General features: G+C 51.8%; 2 protein-coding genes across 6 annotated transcripts; one reads left to right on the plus strand and one right to left on the minus strand.

Moving 5' to 3' along the window:
* Positions 1-48: 48 nt before the first annotated feature.
* LOC133472992 (myotubularin-related protein 2-like) lies at positions 49-16,998 on the minus strand. Of its 3 annotated transcripts, none has more exons than XM_061764620.1 (21): positions 16,794-16,998; positions 15,001-15,100; positions 14,813-14,881; positions 14,149-14,215; positions 13,972-14,066; positions 13,419-13,526; positions 13,260-13,358; positions 13,101-13,184; positions 12,870-13,019; positions 11,291-11,479; positions 9,940-10,125; positions 9,700-9,858; positions 9,580-9,627; positions 8,488-8,580; positions 8,305-8,418; positions 8,197-8,240; positions 7,998-8,130; positions 7,697-7,840; positions 3,270-3,375; positions 1,074-1,298; positions 49-989 (listed from the first exon to the last, which is right to left on the minus strand). In XM_061764620.1, the coding sequence occupies exons 1-21, from the start codon at positions 16,859-16,861 to the stop codon at positions 799-801; spliced, it is 2,472 nt and encodes an 823-aa protein (XP_061620604.1). In that variant the 5' UTR covers positions 16,862-16,998; the 3' UTR covers positions 49-798. The 3 variants fall into 3 exon arrangements, with proteins under 3 accessions (XP_061620604.1, XP_061620606.1, XP_061620607.1); XM_061764623.1 differs by having other exon boundaries at positions 851-989; positions 1,074-1,254; XM_061764622.1 differs by lacking the exon at positions 14,813-14,881.
* Positions 3,536-6,828, plus strand: cd99l2 (CD99 molecule-like 2). Of its 3 annotated transcripts, XM_061764651.1 has the most exons (10): positions 3,542-3,824; positions 4,380-4,433; positions 4,652-4,672; positions 4,764-4,799; positions 4,894-4,971; positions 5,200-5,268; positions 5,342-5,395; positions 5,460-5,579; positions 5,664-5,729; positions 6,327-6,828. In XM_061764651.1, the coding sequence occupies exons 1-10, from the start codon at positions 3,728-3,730 to the stop codon at positions 6,371-6,373; spliced, it is 642 nt and encodes a 213-aa protein (XP_061620635.1). In that variant the 5' UTR covers positions 3,542-3,727; the 3' UTR covers positions 6,374-6,828. The 3 variants fall into 3 exon arrangements, with proteins under 3 accessions (XP_061620636.1, XP_061620637.1, XP_061620635.1); XM_061764653.1 differs by lacking the exon at positions 4,894-4,971 and having other exon boundaries at positions 3,540-3,824; XM_061764652.1 differs by lacking the exons at positions 4,380-4,433; positions 4,652-4,672 and having other exon boundaries at positions 3,536-3,824.
* Positions 16,999-17,004: the final 6 nt, after the last annotated feature.

Genomic DNA, 17,004 nt, shown 5'->3' on the forward strand with positions numbered 1-17,004 from the left:
CGTGTCCCTACACACACACAAAATACAACTCATACGCTACAAGATACGTATATTTACATTGATACTAATCGAATTTAATGAAGCACTTACTTTTCATGTCTTAAACATTCAACAAAGTGCTTTACAGAGCGAAAACAATTCAAATCGGAAATGTACAAAAACCCACACCTCCCAGAGAAATAGAAACACCTTGGACAGTCACTGGAGACCCGTAGAATAGTTATTCATATCAAACGACGCATCCATTTTTGCTGGCCGTCCAGCGCCAGGCCTCTCTTCTCAGCGTGCACGCCTGGCAGAAGGTGGAGCTGGCGGGCACCTGCTCGCTGATCAGCGCTCGAAGACAACACGCACGCACGCACGCACGTCCGTCCGTTGCGTGTGGCTCACGTGCATTACTACAATACACTACTGACGCATATAGTGGAGTAATAATATTGTGACTGGAAAGTTTTTTTTTGGGGGGGGGGAAACAAATCCACAACACCGGGGTCGCTGATCGACAACATGAGGCGACCCTGTCTACGAAAAGAGGGCACCCCAAAAAGCCTGAAGAAGCCACAGCAAGACGGCCGTTTTGATTTTGGGGCCTCAAACGAGGGCCGAAGGGAAGCAGCCAGCGGGTTTAACAGACCGACGGGCGCGTGCCGCTTCTTTTGGGAAGCTTTTTCCTACACCGTGGGCGGTTTTACAATTGTTTGAAAAAGAACAAAACAAACAAAAAAAGGCGCCAGGGCCTGTTCTTTGCGGCTCGCGGCTTCCCTGGTTTTTATTCTTATTTCCTCTGATGTATTCTCCTCATGTCGTGCAAACAAGCAACAAACTTGAATAACGCATCGGTCGCTCGTACGGCGAGCATTCGGCACCGTTGTCGACCGGGCCTCCAGCCGCTTGTGAACAGACAGATGTCGGCGTACTGGAAGGGAGGAAGAAGACCGAGGGAGCGGGCGCCGGGCGTCGACGCTGATGGGCTCGCCGTGGTCGTACAGCTGGAGGGGGCACAGGAGCTGAGATGATGGATTGTCACAAGCAACTTGGGCCGCAAAATTTCCGACGTTGGAAATACTCCATACCTTCAACTCCAATGACAAGTTTCCAATTTGGAATTTCCTTCAAGGTGTCACCTCCTTGTCGAGCGACGCCTCCGGGTGCAGCGGTCTCTCGGGCATCGGGAAGCTTCGACAGCTCTCCGCCGGGGGCCGGGGGCCGGGGGCCTTTGTTCTCCGGGGCGTACCGCACCTTCCGGATCACCAGCTGCACAGAGTTCCCGGGAGAACAACAAAAGCCCAATAGGAGGCCTCCGTTTCAGGCAGCATACAAGTACGAAAAAAATGGACTTAAGGATTCTATTCAAATGTAGTCCATATAAAAGTTCAGTTGAAGAATTATACCCAAATAAAAGCTGAAAAACAATTATTTGCGAATGTATTGAAAACTAAAAATGAAAGAAAACTGAAGTGTACTTGGGCAGTGATTCTTTCACGTACCACTAGAGGGAGCCCGCGTCGCACTTGGAGAATCACTGCCACTCAGCAAAAACAAATGCGCATTGCATTGAACCACAAGTGCATAGTCACGATGTATAGTGGATATTAAAAGTGCGCACACCCCTGTTCAAATGCCAGCTTTGTGTGAAACAGAAGAATGACTTAAGTCAGGGGAGCACTATTGACAGCAGCCTTTCTCAAACTGGTACTCGTGCTATGCAAAATCCATCACTACCTTAGTTGCATTTAACTATCGTACAATAAATTGCCTTTGATTTTGTTTTTAGACATTTCTATTTTGGTTCAATGTCAGTGTTTGTGCAATACACTTGAATGGAATCATTGACGATACTAGATAGATAGATTTGGTATTTTTGGTGAAAACTGGGAAATATTCATCCCTCCGTCCATTTTCCAGAGCGCTTCTCTTCACTCGGGTGGCTGGCGCCTATCCCGGCCGACTTTGGGCGAGAGGCGGGGCACGCCCGGAACCGCTCGCTGGCCAATCGCAGGGCACATAGAAACAAACAACCATTCGCACTTGCGGGCAATTTAGAGTCTTCAATTAACCTCGCGTGGAACTTTTTGGGGTGTGGGAGGAAAGCAGAGTACCCGGAGAAAAGCCACGCAGGCACGGGGAGAACACGCAAACTCCAGGCAGGCCAGGCCGGATTTGAACCCGCAACCTCACAACTGTGAGGAAGAGGTGCTGACCAGTCAGGCCGCCATTTAATCAACATTTACAAAAATAATGTCTGCAATCCGCGTCATTTTTTAAGTGTGCTGACATTTTGAGCGCCTACCGCTAACTCGCATTAGCCATTCCGAGGACGCCAAATGCTAAAGATTAGATGACATTACGTACAAATGTGTAAGTGGGAAGTATATTATTGATAGTGAGATACGATGATACATTTGCATCCGCAACACTGCATGTAGAGTACGCGAAAGGGTTCGGGCTAACCCGAACCCTTCCAAGGCGAGGACGCCACTCGTCTCTCATTTGAAAAATAGTCGCCAGAGAAAATGTCACCGAGTCGGCAACATTGCAGACTACACATTTGACGCTCAAAGTCGACATGAAACCCTGGCCTGAATGTTCTGAACGCCATTTTCCACACCGCAGTTGGGCGGAGGAGCTGCATTCGGCCTCCTCAATTCTTGGATGGCTCGCTCGCGAGCACGCCGTCGCGTTTTCTGCCGCTCGCGTGATCCTGGCTCTCGGTCTCAAGTGTCAACTGTTACTTTTGCAAAAAAGCTGTCAAAAGAGCAAATGAGCTGAGAGCACATCCCCTCCTTCAACAGGAAGACATGCACGCCAATATGTGCAGGTTACATTTGCTTAGTTTTTTTTTTTAAACTTCCCAAAAACTTTGTGATTTATTATTTTTCTTTGCATACCCAAATTTGAAACCCAAAAGTCGTCACGTGTGAGCAATGACGTTAGCGATGTGTCTCGTGTTTTATTTTGTTTGAAGTTTTGGAAGGTTTTCTTGCGATTTCTCTTTTGTACTCTTCGTGACGTCATTTCTCCTCAATCCCAAAGTATCCAAAGATCCTTCAACAGCTGGGAGTGCAAACTCAGCATTTTCCCCCTTCAAAAGCTTAAATATGTTACTGTTGTTGTTTTTTTTTTTGCTTGGTTTTGATCCCACTTGGAGCCTCGAAAGGGGCTTTGGAGCTTGGGAGGGGGCCACGCTGTTTCCCACCTCACTTGTTGCAGAAGCATTTCAGGCTCGGTGACGCGTAATCAAACGATTGGGCGTTCGGGAGGTATCCTACCTGCTGGCCGCTGGGTCGCCCACGTCGTGGCTGCTTGGCTCGGGTCGGCGTGTGTCTGGGGCACGCGCGGGCCGCCAATGACAAAAGGCCACGCCCACCAGGCAAACTGAGGAAAGAAAATGGAAAGTCAAAACGCTTAGCAAAAATAGCTTAGCATTGCGGACTGTCCGAAACGCAACATGTATGAGGATTGTCCTTCCTGCCCACTTCAACGTCTGAAAATCCAGTAGTTGGGATTCGACCGTGGCTCGGTTCCCATCGTTCGTGGATTTCTTCCTGTCGATGGGGGAACAACATAACAAGGCTTCGAGCGTTTTCGGAAACGGCGTCACCCGCCGAGGCTTTTATTTCGAAAGGACGCGCGGAAGCGTCTGGGTGCGCGAAGGGACACGCCCCTAAAAGCTCCAGCTTGATTCGTCCTGCGGCTCGCGGACGGTTCGATTCGGTCCGGTTCGGTCATGGCTCGCGGAGGTTCGCCGTCGCCGCTGTTGCTGCTGCCGACGATGACGACGATGAGGATGCTGCTGATGATGCTCCTGATGCTCGTCGTGCAAGGTAAACCGCAACATAAACAAGAATCTGAAGAATAGGCGCCCATTGTCCTGCGCATGCGTGCTGCTTTCTGCCGCACCGCCGGCCCACGAGAGAATTAACGGTCCGGTCGGTCTCTTGTAGATTATTCACTGGAAACAAAGCAAGTCCTTTGAATTGACTCAATTCGAACACGTACATCGGGTACGGATGATGATGATGATAATTTGATTATTTTCGAGGAGGAGAGTTGACCGCATATTAACCATGTGCAACAGAACATTTTTTTCATGAATAATCCGCTTTTTCAATGCCGTTGATGGCTTTTTGGCTTCCGCAAAGGAGGCGAATGACACCTATTGACAATAATAATGAGTGACACTTCATGCTGCTAACAATGGTCAATAATCGGAGAGAGACTGAAAAGACGTAAGTCACTCACGTTGCGCCCCCTGTAGGTTGGGAGGGTGAACGACAAGCTTTGCTGTTGTCCTTTTGTCAGCAGAACGCAGGAGAGCGACTGGCCGATGGCAGTTTTCTGGAACGGTGACCATTGACGTGATTTTGTTGTCGTTGCAGTGCGGCCTCAGGGTCTGGACCTGGCCGACGCGCTGGGCCCCGCCGACGCTCAAAGTACGTACTGCAAAGTGAAGCGTTCGAACGCGCGCGGAACACAACATTCCAAACGTGGCTCGTCGTCAGTGTCACTTTGAAACGTGACATTTGCCAACATAGGAAGTCGCCGAGTTCGGTGTCATTTCTAGGCTAGCTCCAAATATCAAACACGAATATGTGCCTGCGCGTATGTGAATGTGCCGCTTGTGACCTCATGTTGTGTCTGTTGCTCACAGCCACGCCGGCGCCATTGCCAGGTAACAAATACCACATCATCATCATCATCATGGTCGTCGTCTTCGAGTCGTCATGAATTGAAATCATTTGTCACACCGCCTCCCCCTGCAGGCACCGGGGCTCCGAACAGGGCCAAGGGAAAACCAGGTAAGATGACGTCATCACAGCCAGCATGCGGGCGCCCAGCTCCCGTTTTTCTTTCTTTTGGCTTTCCGACGTTTCCCGCCGTCGACCCCGCCAGCCGCCGACGAATTCGACCTGGCCGACGCCCTGGACCCCGACAACGACATCGACCGGAACAAGGGGACCCGACCCGGAGGTGGGTCAGCAAGCGTTAGGGTTAAGGTCAAAGGTTGAGGTGAGCGCTGTCCCCCCCCCAGACATCGCTATCTCCTCTTTCTTTTGTCGGGTGCACTCATTCCTCCTCCTGTTTTGGCCGCATTCAGTTTTTTTTTTTTTTTTTTCCTCCTTCCAAGAGCCACACACACACACACAAACGCATCTTTTGACCTCTGACCCACTGTGGTGTGTGCGTGTGCACGTGCAGGAGGGTTTTCTGACAGCGACCTGATTGATGTCAGCAAAGACGACAGCTACAAACCCGACAAAGGCAAAGGTGACAACCCCCCGGCACTTTTAACCATCGTGGCAAACGGGCGCAGTCGTTCTTCATTTCGGGCGTTTTTCAGGCGGGCGACCGAGCGGCGATCGCGATCGTGTCGACCAACGCGGCGACAATAGCGGTAGGGCTTGCACTTTAAAGTTGACTTAGCAGTTTGCAGCGTGCCTGTGTGCGCATTTGTACAGAGACCACCGCCGAGGTTGGCACCATCGCGGGCATCGTTAGCGCGGTGGGCGTGGCGCTGGTGGGCGCCATCAGCAGCTACATCTCGTACCAGAAGAAGAAGCTGTGCTTCGGCATCCGGCGTAAGATTTCCCGCCGCCTGCCCAAAGGCGCCACGCCGTTTGCCAGGCTGGCACCCACAGCTTGCGTTTGCGTTTTCCTCTCAGAGAGTCTCAACGCGGAGACGGTGAAGGCCGACGGTCCGGATGCTGTGCTGGCAACGGAGCCGCAAGGTCAGGAATATTAAGAAGGCTTTTACATGAACAAATTCCAATTGGAAGAATTATTCAGCTTTTTTTGGTTGCCATTCTGCATACGGTGGTGCCTTGAGATACAAGTGACCCCTTTTTCGAGATACGAGCCACCAGTTGGGACGATTTCTTGTTCAGACTCGCGATTCAAGCGCTTTACGGTGGCCGTAAATTCAACCCTACTCAAGTCCCCAAAATTAATGCCACTCCCACTTCACAGACAGAAAACAAGAGAATTACACTTTGTTTTGAAAACGAGCAAAGCGCTTCGGCGAGCTTAATGCTAACGCAAATGAGCATGTATGTGGTGGTGGTGGTGGTGTAATCCTTGACACAAATGGTGCAGCAGCAGCATGTAGACGCACAATAGCAGTACTTAGTCATATGTTCTTTATCTTCTGCATAGAACAACTGATATTAGTGCCGTACTCATATGAGCTGAGAGAGGATTAGAGACGTCTCAGTGTAGGCGTTAGTTTGAGCTCGAGGCACCACACGTAACCGACTGAGGTAACCTTCCTTGACTTTGTTCCGTTTTGGAAGAGAGTCATTGTGGCCCTTTTGCTTTTGTTTTTCCAGCCCAACAGACGCTTCTGGAGCAGGCCGTCGCCGACAACGTCGTGTAACAACGCAGCGCAAACGAGTCGACGTGATGCTCGGCAACGAGGCGCCGTCTTCACAATCCGCATTTCAGGTTTCTTTCATGGAATATTTTGTAGTGTGTTATCGAGTTGCTGGCGCTCCAGTACAAACATTTCTCTTCCTGTGCACTGACTGACAGAACGTTTGAGCTTCCTGCAAAATGTGACATTAATTTATTGATACTTTTTCTGTGCGACTAGTGCACCTATCTCAGTGGGTTGTTTTTTTTTTTTTTTTCCACTTGTACATTTCTTTATCCTCTCAGTAGCAAGCCGAATGGCGTGTGTTCCCATTTGCTGCGCTCTTTTGACGACGAAAACCACAACTATTAGCCACTCGTAATGTGTTTGACGTTTTGCTGACAGATGAATGTTTGTGTGTAAATGCAAGACCAGAATGCAACGGCTAAATAAAACATTTGGCGAGAGCGCTATTGAGACTGGGAGCTTTTATTCTCGTTTTGTGTGAGAAACATCGTACACAGAGTGGGACAGAATTAGTGCAAAGGGAAAAGAGGCGGCATCGGTTGGGCAGAGCTTCTCGTGGGGAAGATGTCCGCCGGCCCGCCTTGATCCGGGGCCAAGGGAAAGCGACGTATAATCACGTCCATCGCAATTTAGTTTCGGAACAAAACTTCTTCAACTTTCGCATGATGATTTTATAGCAGCGCAACCTTTGAATTGCTACGGCATCCAAGGATACTCGCCGCTTCAGAAATGTGTGAATGCATGGAAGGTTCTCTCGGGTTTTCAGGTGAGCACCATCGGCACATCACGTGACTCCGGCCGGAGGAGGCCCTGAGAGATTTACGCCGCATTTTGGGAAAAATGTGTCGCTTGACTCGGTGGTTCCAGATCATTTTCGCCCATGTATAATACAAACCCCAGAAGTGCGAGTGTCCATTCTCAGAGAAGTTCTACCCGCCGAGTACTTTGTATTTGAGTGGCTTTTGTTTTCTTCAACGGTAAATGCCTCCCTCTGCACATGCGTCAAACAAAACACAAGTGGCCAATGTTTGCCTTGCTCGGACCACATTGATACTTGAAACAATTACTTAGTCTACGCAATTCTAATTACTGTCATGGCTACAAATATTGGCACCACTGCGCTACCAATATTCGTAGCCATGACTGTGCTCGCGTGCGCGAAGCATCTTACAAATTTACACGTGAGCGTTTCCGTTATCGAAAAAACTAAGACACTAAATCCGATGCGGTGTATACTCCGGATCGAGAGTTCCCGGTAAACGCGCACAGAAGCTTGCGGAGCAAATGCGTGTGCGTGCATCAGACCGCGGTGCGCAGCGCCGCGGTCCCGGCGGCGCGGTCGGGCGACGGCCAGCGCGGCGCCGCCGGAGAGTCGGCGCGCACTTCCCCGCGCAGCTCTTCCACCCTCCGCTCGAGTTCGGTCCGCAACAGCAGCAGATCCTTCAGCGACTGATGCGGCGGCACCTGCAAAGCAGAAACACAACGCTTTTTCTTGAGCTTTCCGCTCATTTTATCCAACTACAAATAGTCGGATAGCGAGCGACACAGAAGACGAAGAAGGAAGAACAATACAGTAGGTACGATTAATCGTGTTACGTGCTGGCAGTCTCGGGGTGCGCACCTGCGGTCTCATGCGCGGGTTCCATCGCGCGTAGTAATTAGTCCACAGCTCCAGGCGCCTGCAGGAGGCCAGCGGGTAGAGCACCCGCTGGCGGTCGCGGACGTACAGCGGGTTGCCGAAGTCCTCCGGCTGGCTGAGCGCGGCACAAGTACAGAAGTCGCTGGTGACGAGAACGTCGGCCCGCCGCGTGACCTCTTACCTGTTGATGTAGGACCACAGGGACACCGTCCTGGTCCGGACCTCCTGGAGAGGACAAAGGGGAGTTAACGAGGCGCCCCATCGGGCCGCCGGCGAGCGGAGCGCTCACCTGGGCCGCGCGCTCCCGCTCGCTGTCGCACAGGAAGGTTCCGAAGAGGCAGCTGTATAGGTGGTCCAGCAGCATGAGCAGGAAGAGCTCGTTGAACTCGAACGCCGCCGGGAACTGGACACGCGGGGCGCGGCGTCAACAACACTCGACTTTTGGCTTTGAGGGAGAGCGGCCTCTACGCACCTGCCGGGTCATCTGCCACACGCAGTCCACAAACTGGACAAAGAGCGGCGAGCGCTCCGAGTCGCCGCGGTCGTCGTCCCCGTGGCCCACGCGCTGACGACACAGCACGAGACGGGGTCAAAAGGCTGCAAAATATTTTGACTGACAAAAAGGCCGTGACGCTCACGGTCGTCCTGTCAATAAAACAAAAGCGAGTCATCCCTGCCCGAGCTTCGGGCCAATTAAAAGCTGACGGAGGAAATCATGTCAATGTGACAGCCCTCCTTTTGTCACGGTTAGGGAAGGCAAACGCCCGTAAATATTTGCACCTCGCCAAAACGTAAAAATGCGGCTCTCTCGTCATGCGCGCAACACGGTGGAAAGGAATCTGCTCATTTCATCCTTCTCTTCATGGGAATTCAAGTTGCTTTTCGGAGGGGGGAAAAAGCCCCAGAAGAGGAGGAGGCTCAATCGAGTGAGCAGCAAATGGCTGCAAATGGGCCTCGCCTGCGCTCTGGTCAACTCGACAAGCTCCTCTCGCTGGCAGCCCCGTTGTTAGTGTGAGCAGCGTGTCAGCTCGCAACACTGGATTTCATTTTTCCATTCGGTCAAGTTCTTTTCAATGAAAGGTCCCGTATTTTACTTCTTCTGGTATTTGGGCCGTTAATATCGGTTCTACGGCGCTTCGGTAAACGTGAAATACGAATTCAAATGGTCCACACATTCCTGAGTTCCAGATGATTTTCCGCTGAGAGGCTCATTGGAATTTCTCCGCCTACCTCTCCGCTGTCGACGTAAACACGTGTGCTCTCACAAGACCGAGGTAACCAATCAGAGGGAAGGGGGCGGTCTTAGGCCGACCTGGACAAAGCGGATGCCAAACGGGGTTTAAACACAAGCAGCTGTCGGACACTCTTGATGCCAAAACCAACCACTTTTCGTGGGGGAGCGTCACTCTGTGGAGGTCGGATTCGGCAAACTACGGGACCTTTCACGGGTGATGAATATTGAGGTGACCGAATCTTTCCCGCCGAAAAATCTGTTCAATCGCCGTCGGGACTCCCGAGGACCGTCCCCGAACGCCCGAACCCAACGCGGGCCGAGTGTTCTTACGGCAGCAAACTTGTGTCCGAAGCCGATCCACTCCTTCTCCACCAGAACCTACGAGAAGAACGAGAAGAGAGTGAAGGCGGGACCCGCGCTCGCTCGGCGCGGAGAAGGACGGCGGCGCACCTGGAACCCTCGGAGCGTGCGGTAGTGTCCGTCCAGCATGAGCATGGCCAGAGACGTCAACTGAGCCGTCCGGTCCCAGCCGTCGCCGCAGTGGACCAGCACCGACGTCCGCGCGCGCTCCAGCTTGGACGCCACCCGGGACGCTCCGCACAGCAGCAGCTAACAAACACCGCCGGCCGACAGGAACAAACAAAAGTGAGCGTGCGAGTGAGAGCCTTCGTGCGTGTTGTCCTTGCGTACCCGTATGTGGTGAAGCCAGTGCGTGCGGTCAATATTGGAGTGCCAGCGCGCTTGGTGGATGGCGGGGTACACCACGTCCTTCAACTTCCGGAGGGACTCGCGCATCACGTGCATGTTGGGGATCTCCAGGAAGTTGAGTTCCACGTTGGCGTAGAAGCTTTCGCTCTCGTAGCCGCCGTCCTTCGCCTGCAAGGACAAGCGGCGGACCGCATCATCCGCCACGCCAAAAAGGGTTGACACGGTCCCTACGCGTGAGATTTCAAAAATGTCATCCTTTTTCCAGACATTCCAACGAAAGCGTGACATTTGATGCAAGATCTCAGGCCGGCGGGGCGGCGCTGCGCTCTGCCGCGCTTCCTGGACTTGAGGGCGGCCGAGATTGCCGTTTTCATCCTTCGATCGTCCGGAGTTCAATCTTAGCGCCGCTTCCTTTTTCCGTCAATTCCTCAGCAGCATCCCCGCCATCACAGGTGTTAAAGTCACCAAATAACGTAACTGATGAATTTGAATTCTATTCCTTTCCGTCTTCAGACTGCGTCACGTTGACTCACGAGAAAATCAAGTGTTCGCGGGCTCAGGGGGCTGCGCTTGGCGCTTTCAATTGGAACAGCTGATAATGTACACCAATGGAATTTTCTGAGCCAATCCAAATCGATTATTCGCCAAGACCGTGGTACGATACCGTGTGCTCTCCCACGATGGAGCTGCGCTTCCAAGCGCCGAGAAAACAACCACAACAAAAACAATTCATATTCTGTGTCGTGGAAAATAGAGACTATTATTTCATACAAAAGTTTCCATTTTCCATGCGGGAAATTGATGAAATCAAATTCCATACTTGAGTATATTTGGTCCATTCGAACTAAGTGCAGCAGTTGCAAGTTGCAAGTGCATTTGCCGTCTGGCAAACGCAAATTCGCCCAGATTCTTTTCTGAACCAAACCTGCTCACAATTTTCGACGACGTTGCAAAAGTCTCCACATATTTCTGTTTACACCACGTACGGCTGTAAGTTAGGGTGGCGGGAAATGTCCCGTTTTGCTCGGGGTCAGTGTGGTGCTAATCCGGTACGAGTTGATGCCACACGTTGGCCGCGGTGAGACGTGGACACAAAAACCCCGTTCCATCGACATTTCAGCCTCCGTCCGGCACTATTTATTCGTCATCCGAATACGACCGTTATGAACACTTCACCGACGTAACTTCTCGAGGTCGAGGTACTGCGCTGGCAACAGGCCCGTTAGCGGCTAGCCTAGCTGGGTTGAGTTTTCGGACGCTCGGATTTTTGCCTCTCTCTCTCGCTCGCCGAAAGAAGGCGTAAGGTACGCTACGATCAAGAAGGCGCTCGTACTTTTTTGCTGCATGCCTCGCTGAACTGTCGGGCGTCGAAGATGCTGAGCTTGTGGGACTGCGCGTTGGCGTCCACGACGATCTGGAGGAGGCGCTCGTCCTCTTTGCAGCGGCGGTCCGACGGGCCCACCAGGGGCTGGCCGCAGCGCACCAGGGCCGCCTGCGACTCGGGGTGGATCCACGACAACACCTTTAGGATATGCAATTAAGGGGGCAGAGGGCGACACGGTTACAGCATTGACTTGCATCCGCCGCTCGAGCGTTCCGCACCGAGAAACGAGAAGATAACACGTTCCATTTATGACGTTGTTATAGCGCTCACCGTCAACATTTATACAGCGGTGCCGTAAGATACGTTTCATTGGTTCTCAAATCATTGAAACGAGTGGAAAGGCCATTCATCCGTTCCCGCCTCTTAAGCATCTACCTCAACTCCTCTGAGCTCATCAATACTGCACTAAAATGAGTTGTCCTGTGAGTCTTGTCATTCCGTTCATAACTTTTGACGGGCAGAATTTGGAGGCGCAGCCGAGGCGTACAGGGGGTCCGGTTTGGTGGCCTCAGTGTCGCATCTCCGCTTTTTGCAGATGATGCGATACTGGTTGGCTTCATCGAGCCGTGGAACGGTTCGCAGCCGAGATGAGAATCGGCACCTCCGGATCTGAGACCGTGGTCCTCAGTCGGAAAAGGGTGGCGTGCCCTCTCCGGGTCGGGCATGAGATCCTGCCCCAAGTATCTTGGGGTCTTGTTCACGAGTGAGGGAACCGAGAGAGAGAGACAGAAAAAGAAAGAAAGAACAAGATCCCCGATACAAGCGGCCGAAATGAGTTTTCCGAGAACGGGTGAGAAGCTCGGTCATCCGGGAGGATCTCAGAGTAGAGCCGCTGCTCCTCCGCATCGAGAGGAGCCAGATGAGGCGGCCGGGGCACCCGATTCGGACGCCTCCCCGGTGAGGCGTTACGGGCACGTCCCACCGGGAGGAGACCCCGGGGACGACCCGGGACACGCCGGAGAGACTACGTCCCCCCGGAAGAGCTGGATGAAGCGACCGGGGAGAGGGAAGTCCGGGCGTCCCTGCTGAGGCTGCTGCCCCCGCGACCCGACTCGGATAAGCGCTAGAAAATGGATGGAGTGTTGTCATATGCTCAGCTCCGCGTTCAAGCGGAGCGTTTGTGTCCTTAAAGCGTAGCGACAACGCCACACAGATGCCAATTGTTCGCCCGTGTGTCTGTGGCGTTCCAATTCCAAATGCTGGCATCCATGGCGCGGAGGCTACGCTTGCATTACATTCACAAATGGTCGTCGTTTTATCTGTAGTTTGGCAGTCAGCGATGAACAGCTCGAAGCCTCTTTTGTCAAGAAGATGTATTCTATCTGGCAAAGTGCCGCAGTTGAGTTCACTGCCACCGTACAGCGCTCTCATCTCAACTTTCTCAGCGCTCGCATCGCAAACGACTGGCCGATGGCTCCTATCTGGAAAAGGTCACAAATCGTGTCACTCGTATCTGGAGGCGCCGCAATATTGCGGGAAATGTCCCAGACGCATCGTGGTTCGCATACTGTGCGGCGTCGAAGCCCACCGGAATGCGCCGTTTGGCCCGGAACGCCGCCGCCCGCTTGACGTCCTCGTCCGAGATGTCGGTGGGGAGCGCCAGTACGGCGGGGTACGTGTCGCACAGTTGGTAGGACGCGTTCAGTCGGCTGATGGTCCAGCTCTCGTTGGGGAGACCCTGAGGGGGAGCAAAGTTAACGGCACCTCTCCAAACGGTCCAGGACTCTCATAAAGTCGGAGAGGAGCGGAGAGTTCGTACCTGCCGTCGCCACTCGGCCAGCGGCTCGTAAACCTTCCAGCCGTCCGCAGGGAAGCGCTGCTCGTAGCGGAAGGTGAATAAGGTCTGCAAGTGCACGTGGAAGATGGAGACATCATTTGCGACGCTACCTCCACTTGTTCCACACTTCATTCCACTCACCATCTCACGGGAGAGCGGGAACGCCCGCGAGGTCAGCGTCTCCGCCACGTCCGCGCGGGCCGTCTCCGTCTCGTAGGCGAACCTCAGGCTCCTCAGGTCCTGCGTCGACACGTCCCAAAGTTTGGGCGCGGGTTCGCACGCGTGACAGGCGCTCGTTACCTTGCAGACCAGCTCCAGTCCCTCGGTGTTCTCGCCTCGGTCGGGAAAGCACACGGTCTCCAGGCGGCTGACGACGCCCAGGTTCACGGCCAGAACAAACGGAGATTCCTGAATCCGAACAGGAAGCGAGCGAAACCCAAAGCTTTGGAACGCGTTTCAAAACTCAAACTTTCATCCAGAGGTTCAACTTGAGAAGAGAAGAGCATGGCCAATTGCCGTCACATGAAGGCGGGCCCCTGCCAGAAATTCATCCCAAAAAGCTGGGCAGCAACTTGTGGCAAAATTGCATGTGACCAATGAAGTGCTGAAGACAAACTCAAGCAATCAATCAGAGCTAGGATGATGAATGACAGAACTAAATGTAATATAATATAATATAACATATTGGGAAAAGGGAGAAAAACAAAAATCGAATTGCAAAAATCTGTGCAACCGATGAGCATCGGACAGTATGCCCTGAACGTGTGCGTGCTAAAAATAGCAAAAATGCTGCCTCACGTCCTTCACGAGTTGCATATTTTAGAAACACAATCAAAGAGTAGACGTGCGCTACCCTTTCCACGCTGCTGAAGTAGAGCTTATAGTCCGTGATGGTCAGCGTTCCGTTGAGCAGTCCGCTAAAGGGACAAATGTACGTCACGTCCTCCACTGCACACAAAAAGAGAGAGAGAGCGAGTCGGTCACAACATACGACGACAAAAAGGTTGTTGGGTCGACACTCCAAACTCACTGATCATCTGGATTTTTTCCCCCGGCAGGAGAGGAACCGCATTTGCTTTCTCAGTCATTTTCAGCCTCTGTGCCAGAAAGTTCCACACACAACACAGGAGCGGTCAGTGAGCCTCTTATTATTGCACCAACACGAGCAGTACTTCTCAAACTGGGGGGGGGGGGGGGGGGTCCGCAAAATCAGTCAATCAATTATGTCCATTTTTAAACGTGCCTTCCCTGCGCACGTACCCAACGACTCCTTCCTTTCGTAGCGTTGGGCCAATTCGAAGCTCTCCTCCGATTGGGAGGGACTCGCGCATCACGTAACTCTGACATCGGGATGACATTGGCGTGCCTAATGGACAACGCGGTGTCCATAAACCACGTGATGTGGATTTAACCAATGAGTGAGCAGTGCGGTGACTTCAAAGAGTGTCCACACTTTGGTTGAGGTCTACCAAGAGTTCAACTGGATTCTCTACATTTTGAGCACGTATAGTAACTTCACATGCATGTAAACAATAACATCTAAGCCTCTTCGGTCATTTCTTGAATTACAAGCAATTGGCAGGGATGATGCGGGGAAAAATGTCACTGGACCCCAAAAGTTTGAAAAGCACTCTTTCTTGAAGACGGAGCGCGGCGTAAAGAGAAAGGCCAGGAAAAGAGAAGCCAACACTTGCCGAAGCGTCGGTGGAATGCTCGGAGTCGGCGTCTCCGTGGCAACGGAGACTCTCGTCCAAAGAATCCCGCTGCGTGTCAGCGAGAGAGAGACAAATGTCGACAGGAAAGAAGGGGAAGGCAAAGCAATGTCGGATACACAGCTGCGCTGTGCCAAAAGTGCACAACAAGCGTCCACTTTGCATCGTACCTTGGTGGTGCCGTCGGAGTTTGCAGACACTGCTGAGATGTGACTGGACAAGGTGGCTGCAATCAGTTGTTTACACCACTCCACGTGACCACCCGATGGACTGAACACACAAAAACACACACACACACACACACACGTCGCTATCGCAATACATCGGTGAAAATGCAGTTCTGTCATTGTGGAAAGTGCTGTGACACCCATCTTTAAAGCTGGGTCTAAAACCCAAGCGGCCAACTATCGGCCCATCAGCATCCTACCAATCATCTCGAACATGGCAGAAAAAATGGATTGCTCGCCGACTGATCCGACACCTCGATAATGGCCCCTTCCCGTTACATCCAATGCAGTTTAGATTCCGGGCCAACCGCTCCACTGAAACGGCGAGTTGCTTTTTCACTGAAAAGTTCAGGTGCCTATTGGAGAAGAGCCCATGCGTAGTAGCTTGATTTGTCGATCAGAAGAAAGCTTTAGCTGCTTTACCGATGAAGCTCTTATTGCAACTTCTCTGCTGACGATTTGAGTCAAATATTTCAAGCACAATACAGTGCGTTTCTGTAGATGGCATTAACAGTATGTATGATGTTCGCCAAATGCCCATGTCTTTGATGGTGAAGAACTAGATTTGGCACCACAATTCAAGACTGGACTCCAATCCCGCATTTAAGAAACCTCCCAAAAAGCTTAAACAGTTCAATTTAGCATACAGAAGCTCAAACAAATCAGCCCCTTCATGACAAGGGATTCTACCTCCATTGTACGATTGCCTCTGAGAGTACCGCTCCACCGTTGGGTCGTTCGCTGGCATCGCTGTACTCAAACCCCTTGAACAGCTTTGCAAAAAAAGCCATCATCAAGGTGTTTGACAAACAAACAAATACGATCATTGTCCGATTTCAGCTTCGAACTTTTTTAGAACATTCGACAGCACTTGTCAGATCTCCAAATATTGACATGGATTGGCGCCTCCTCCATCAGAGGGAAGAGGAGCAGCTAGAGCGCAAGGTCAGCCGCTAGGGGGCGCTGCCGCGCGCAACCTCGAAAAAGATCCTTTGCACATCAAGGGCCTGGCCAGCCGGAAGGCACTGCCATTGCCTATGAGCAAAAGTCAACCAACTGTGAGCACTAGGCCTTTTACAAAGGTCCCAGCACTCTTGAGAGTAAGGACGGTGGTCGTTTATGGATGGCCCTCGTCTGTTTATCTTTGCATGTAGTGAATCACCTTAACGTGTGGTATGTCCACGATGACGTTATATATGATGACTGTATGCTCTGTATTTTTTTTTTTTTTTTACTATTATATTTATTTATTATATATATATATTATTCCAAGTCTAATCTGAACATGTTCATTAATGGTCACTGTCCTGTCAGTCAAGCAATATATGAAAGCGGGAAACAACGCTGCTTTGTGCAGACATTAAACGCAGCCTTTTGTGACGTTTTTCTTGTTTGCACTATTATTGCTTGTAGCGTTTTAGGCACCGTAAAGCACATTGGTTTTGCCTTGTGCGTGAAGCGCGCTTCAATAAATCCATTGGTTGGTTGTGTGTGTGTGTGTGTGTGCGGGTAACGGGCCCAACGGACGACGCTAAGCTAACACTTGATGCTAAGCATCGCATGTTGCTTTTCAAGCACGACGACAAACACACACACACACACACACACACACACACGCTCTTCTCTTCAAATATATCTCAACTAAAACGAGTCTACAAGGGACAAATCTAAGGTTTGGCGGGTTAAAAAAAAAAAAAAGAATGCGAATCCTTTCAAGCGGAAGGAAGTGAAATGACCTGTCTGGATCTTGTCCACTTTCGCCGCTGACGGTGGGCGAGCTCCAAGCTCCGAATCCGTCCGCCATCCCGCCCGACACTTGCTTCTCCTCCTCGGGTGCGGGCTTTGGGGCAAGGGGGCTCGGCCTCCTCCGAGATCCGAGCGCACTAGATGCCGCTTTGTCCCAACCGGCCCCGAACGCGGCAGCCTCGCTCACAACCCACGTGACAC

This window comes from Phyllopteryx taeniolatus, chromosome 23 (assembly GCF_024500385.1).
Source record: "Phyllopteryx taeniolatus isolate TA_2022b chromosome 23, UOR_Ptae_1.2, whole genome shotgun sequence".
NCBI classification, from domain to species: domain Eukaryota; kingdom Metazoa; phylum Chordata; class Actinopteri; order Syngnathiformes; family Syngnathidae; genus Phyllopteryx; species Phyllopteryx taeniolatus.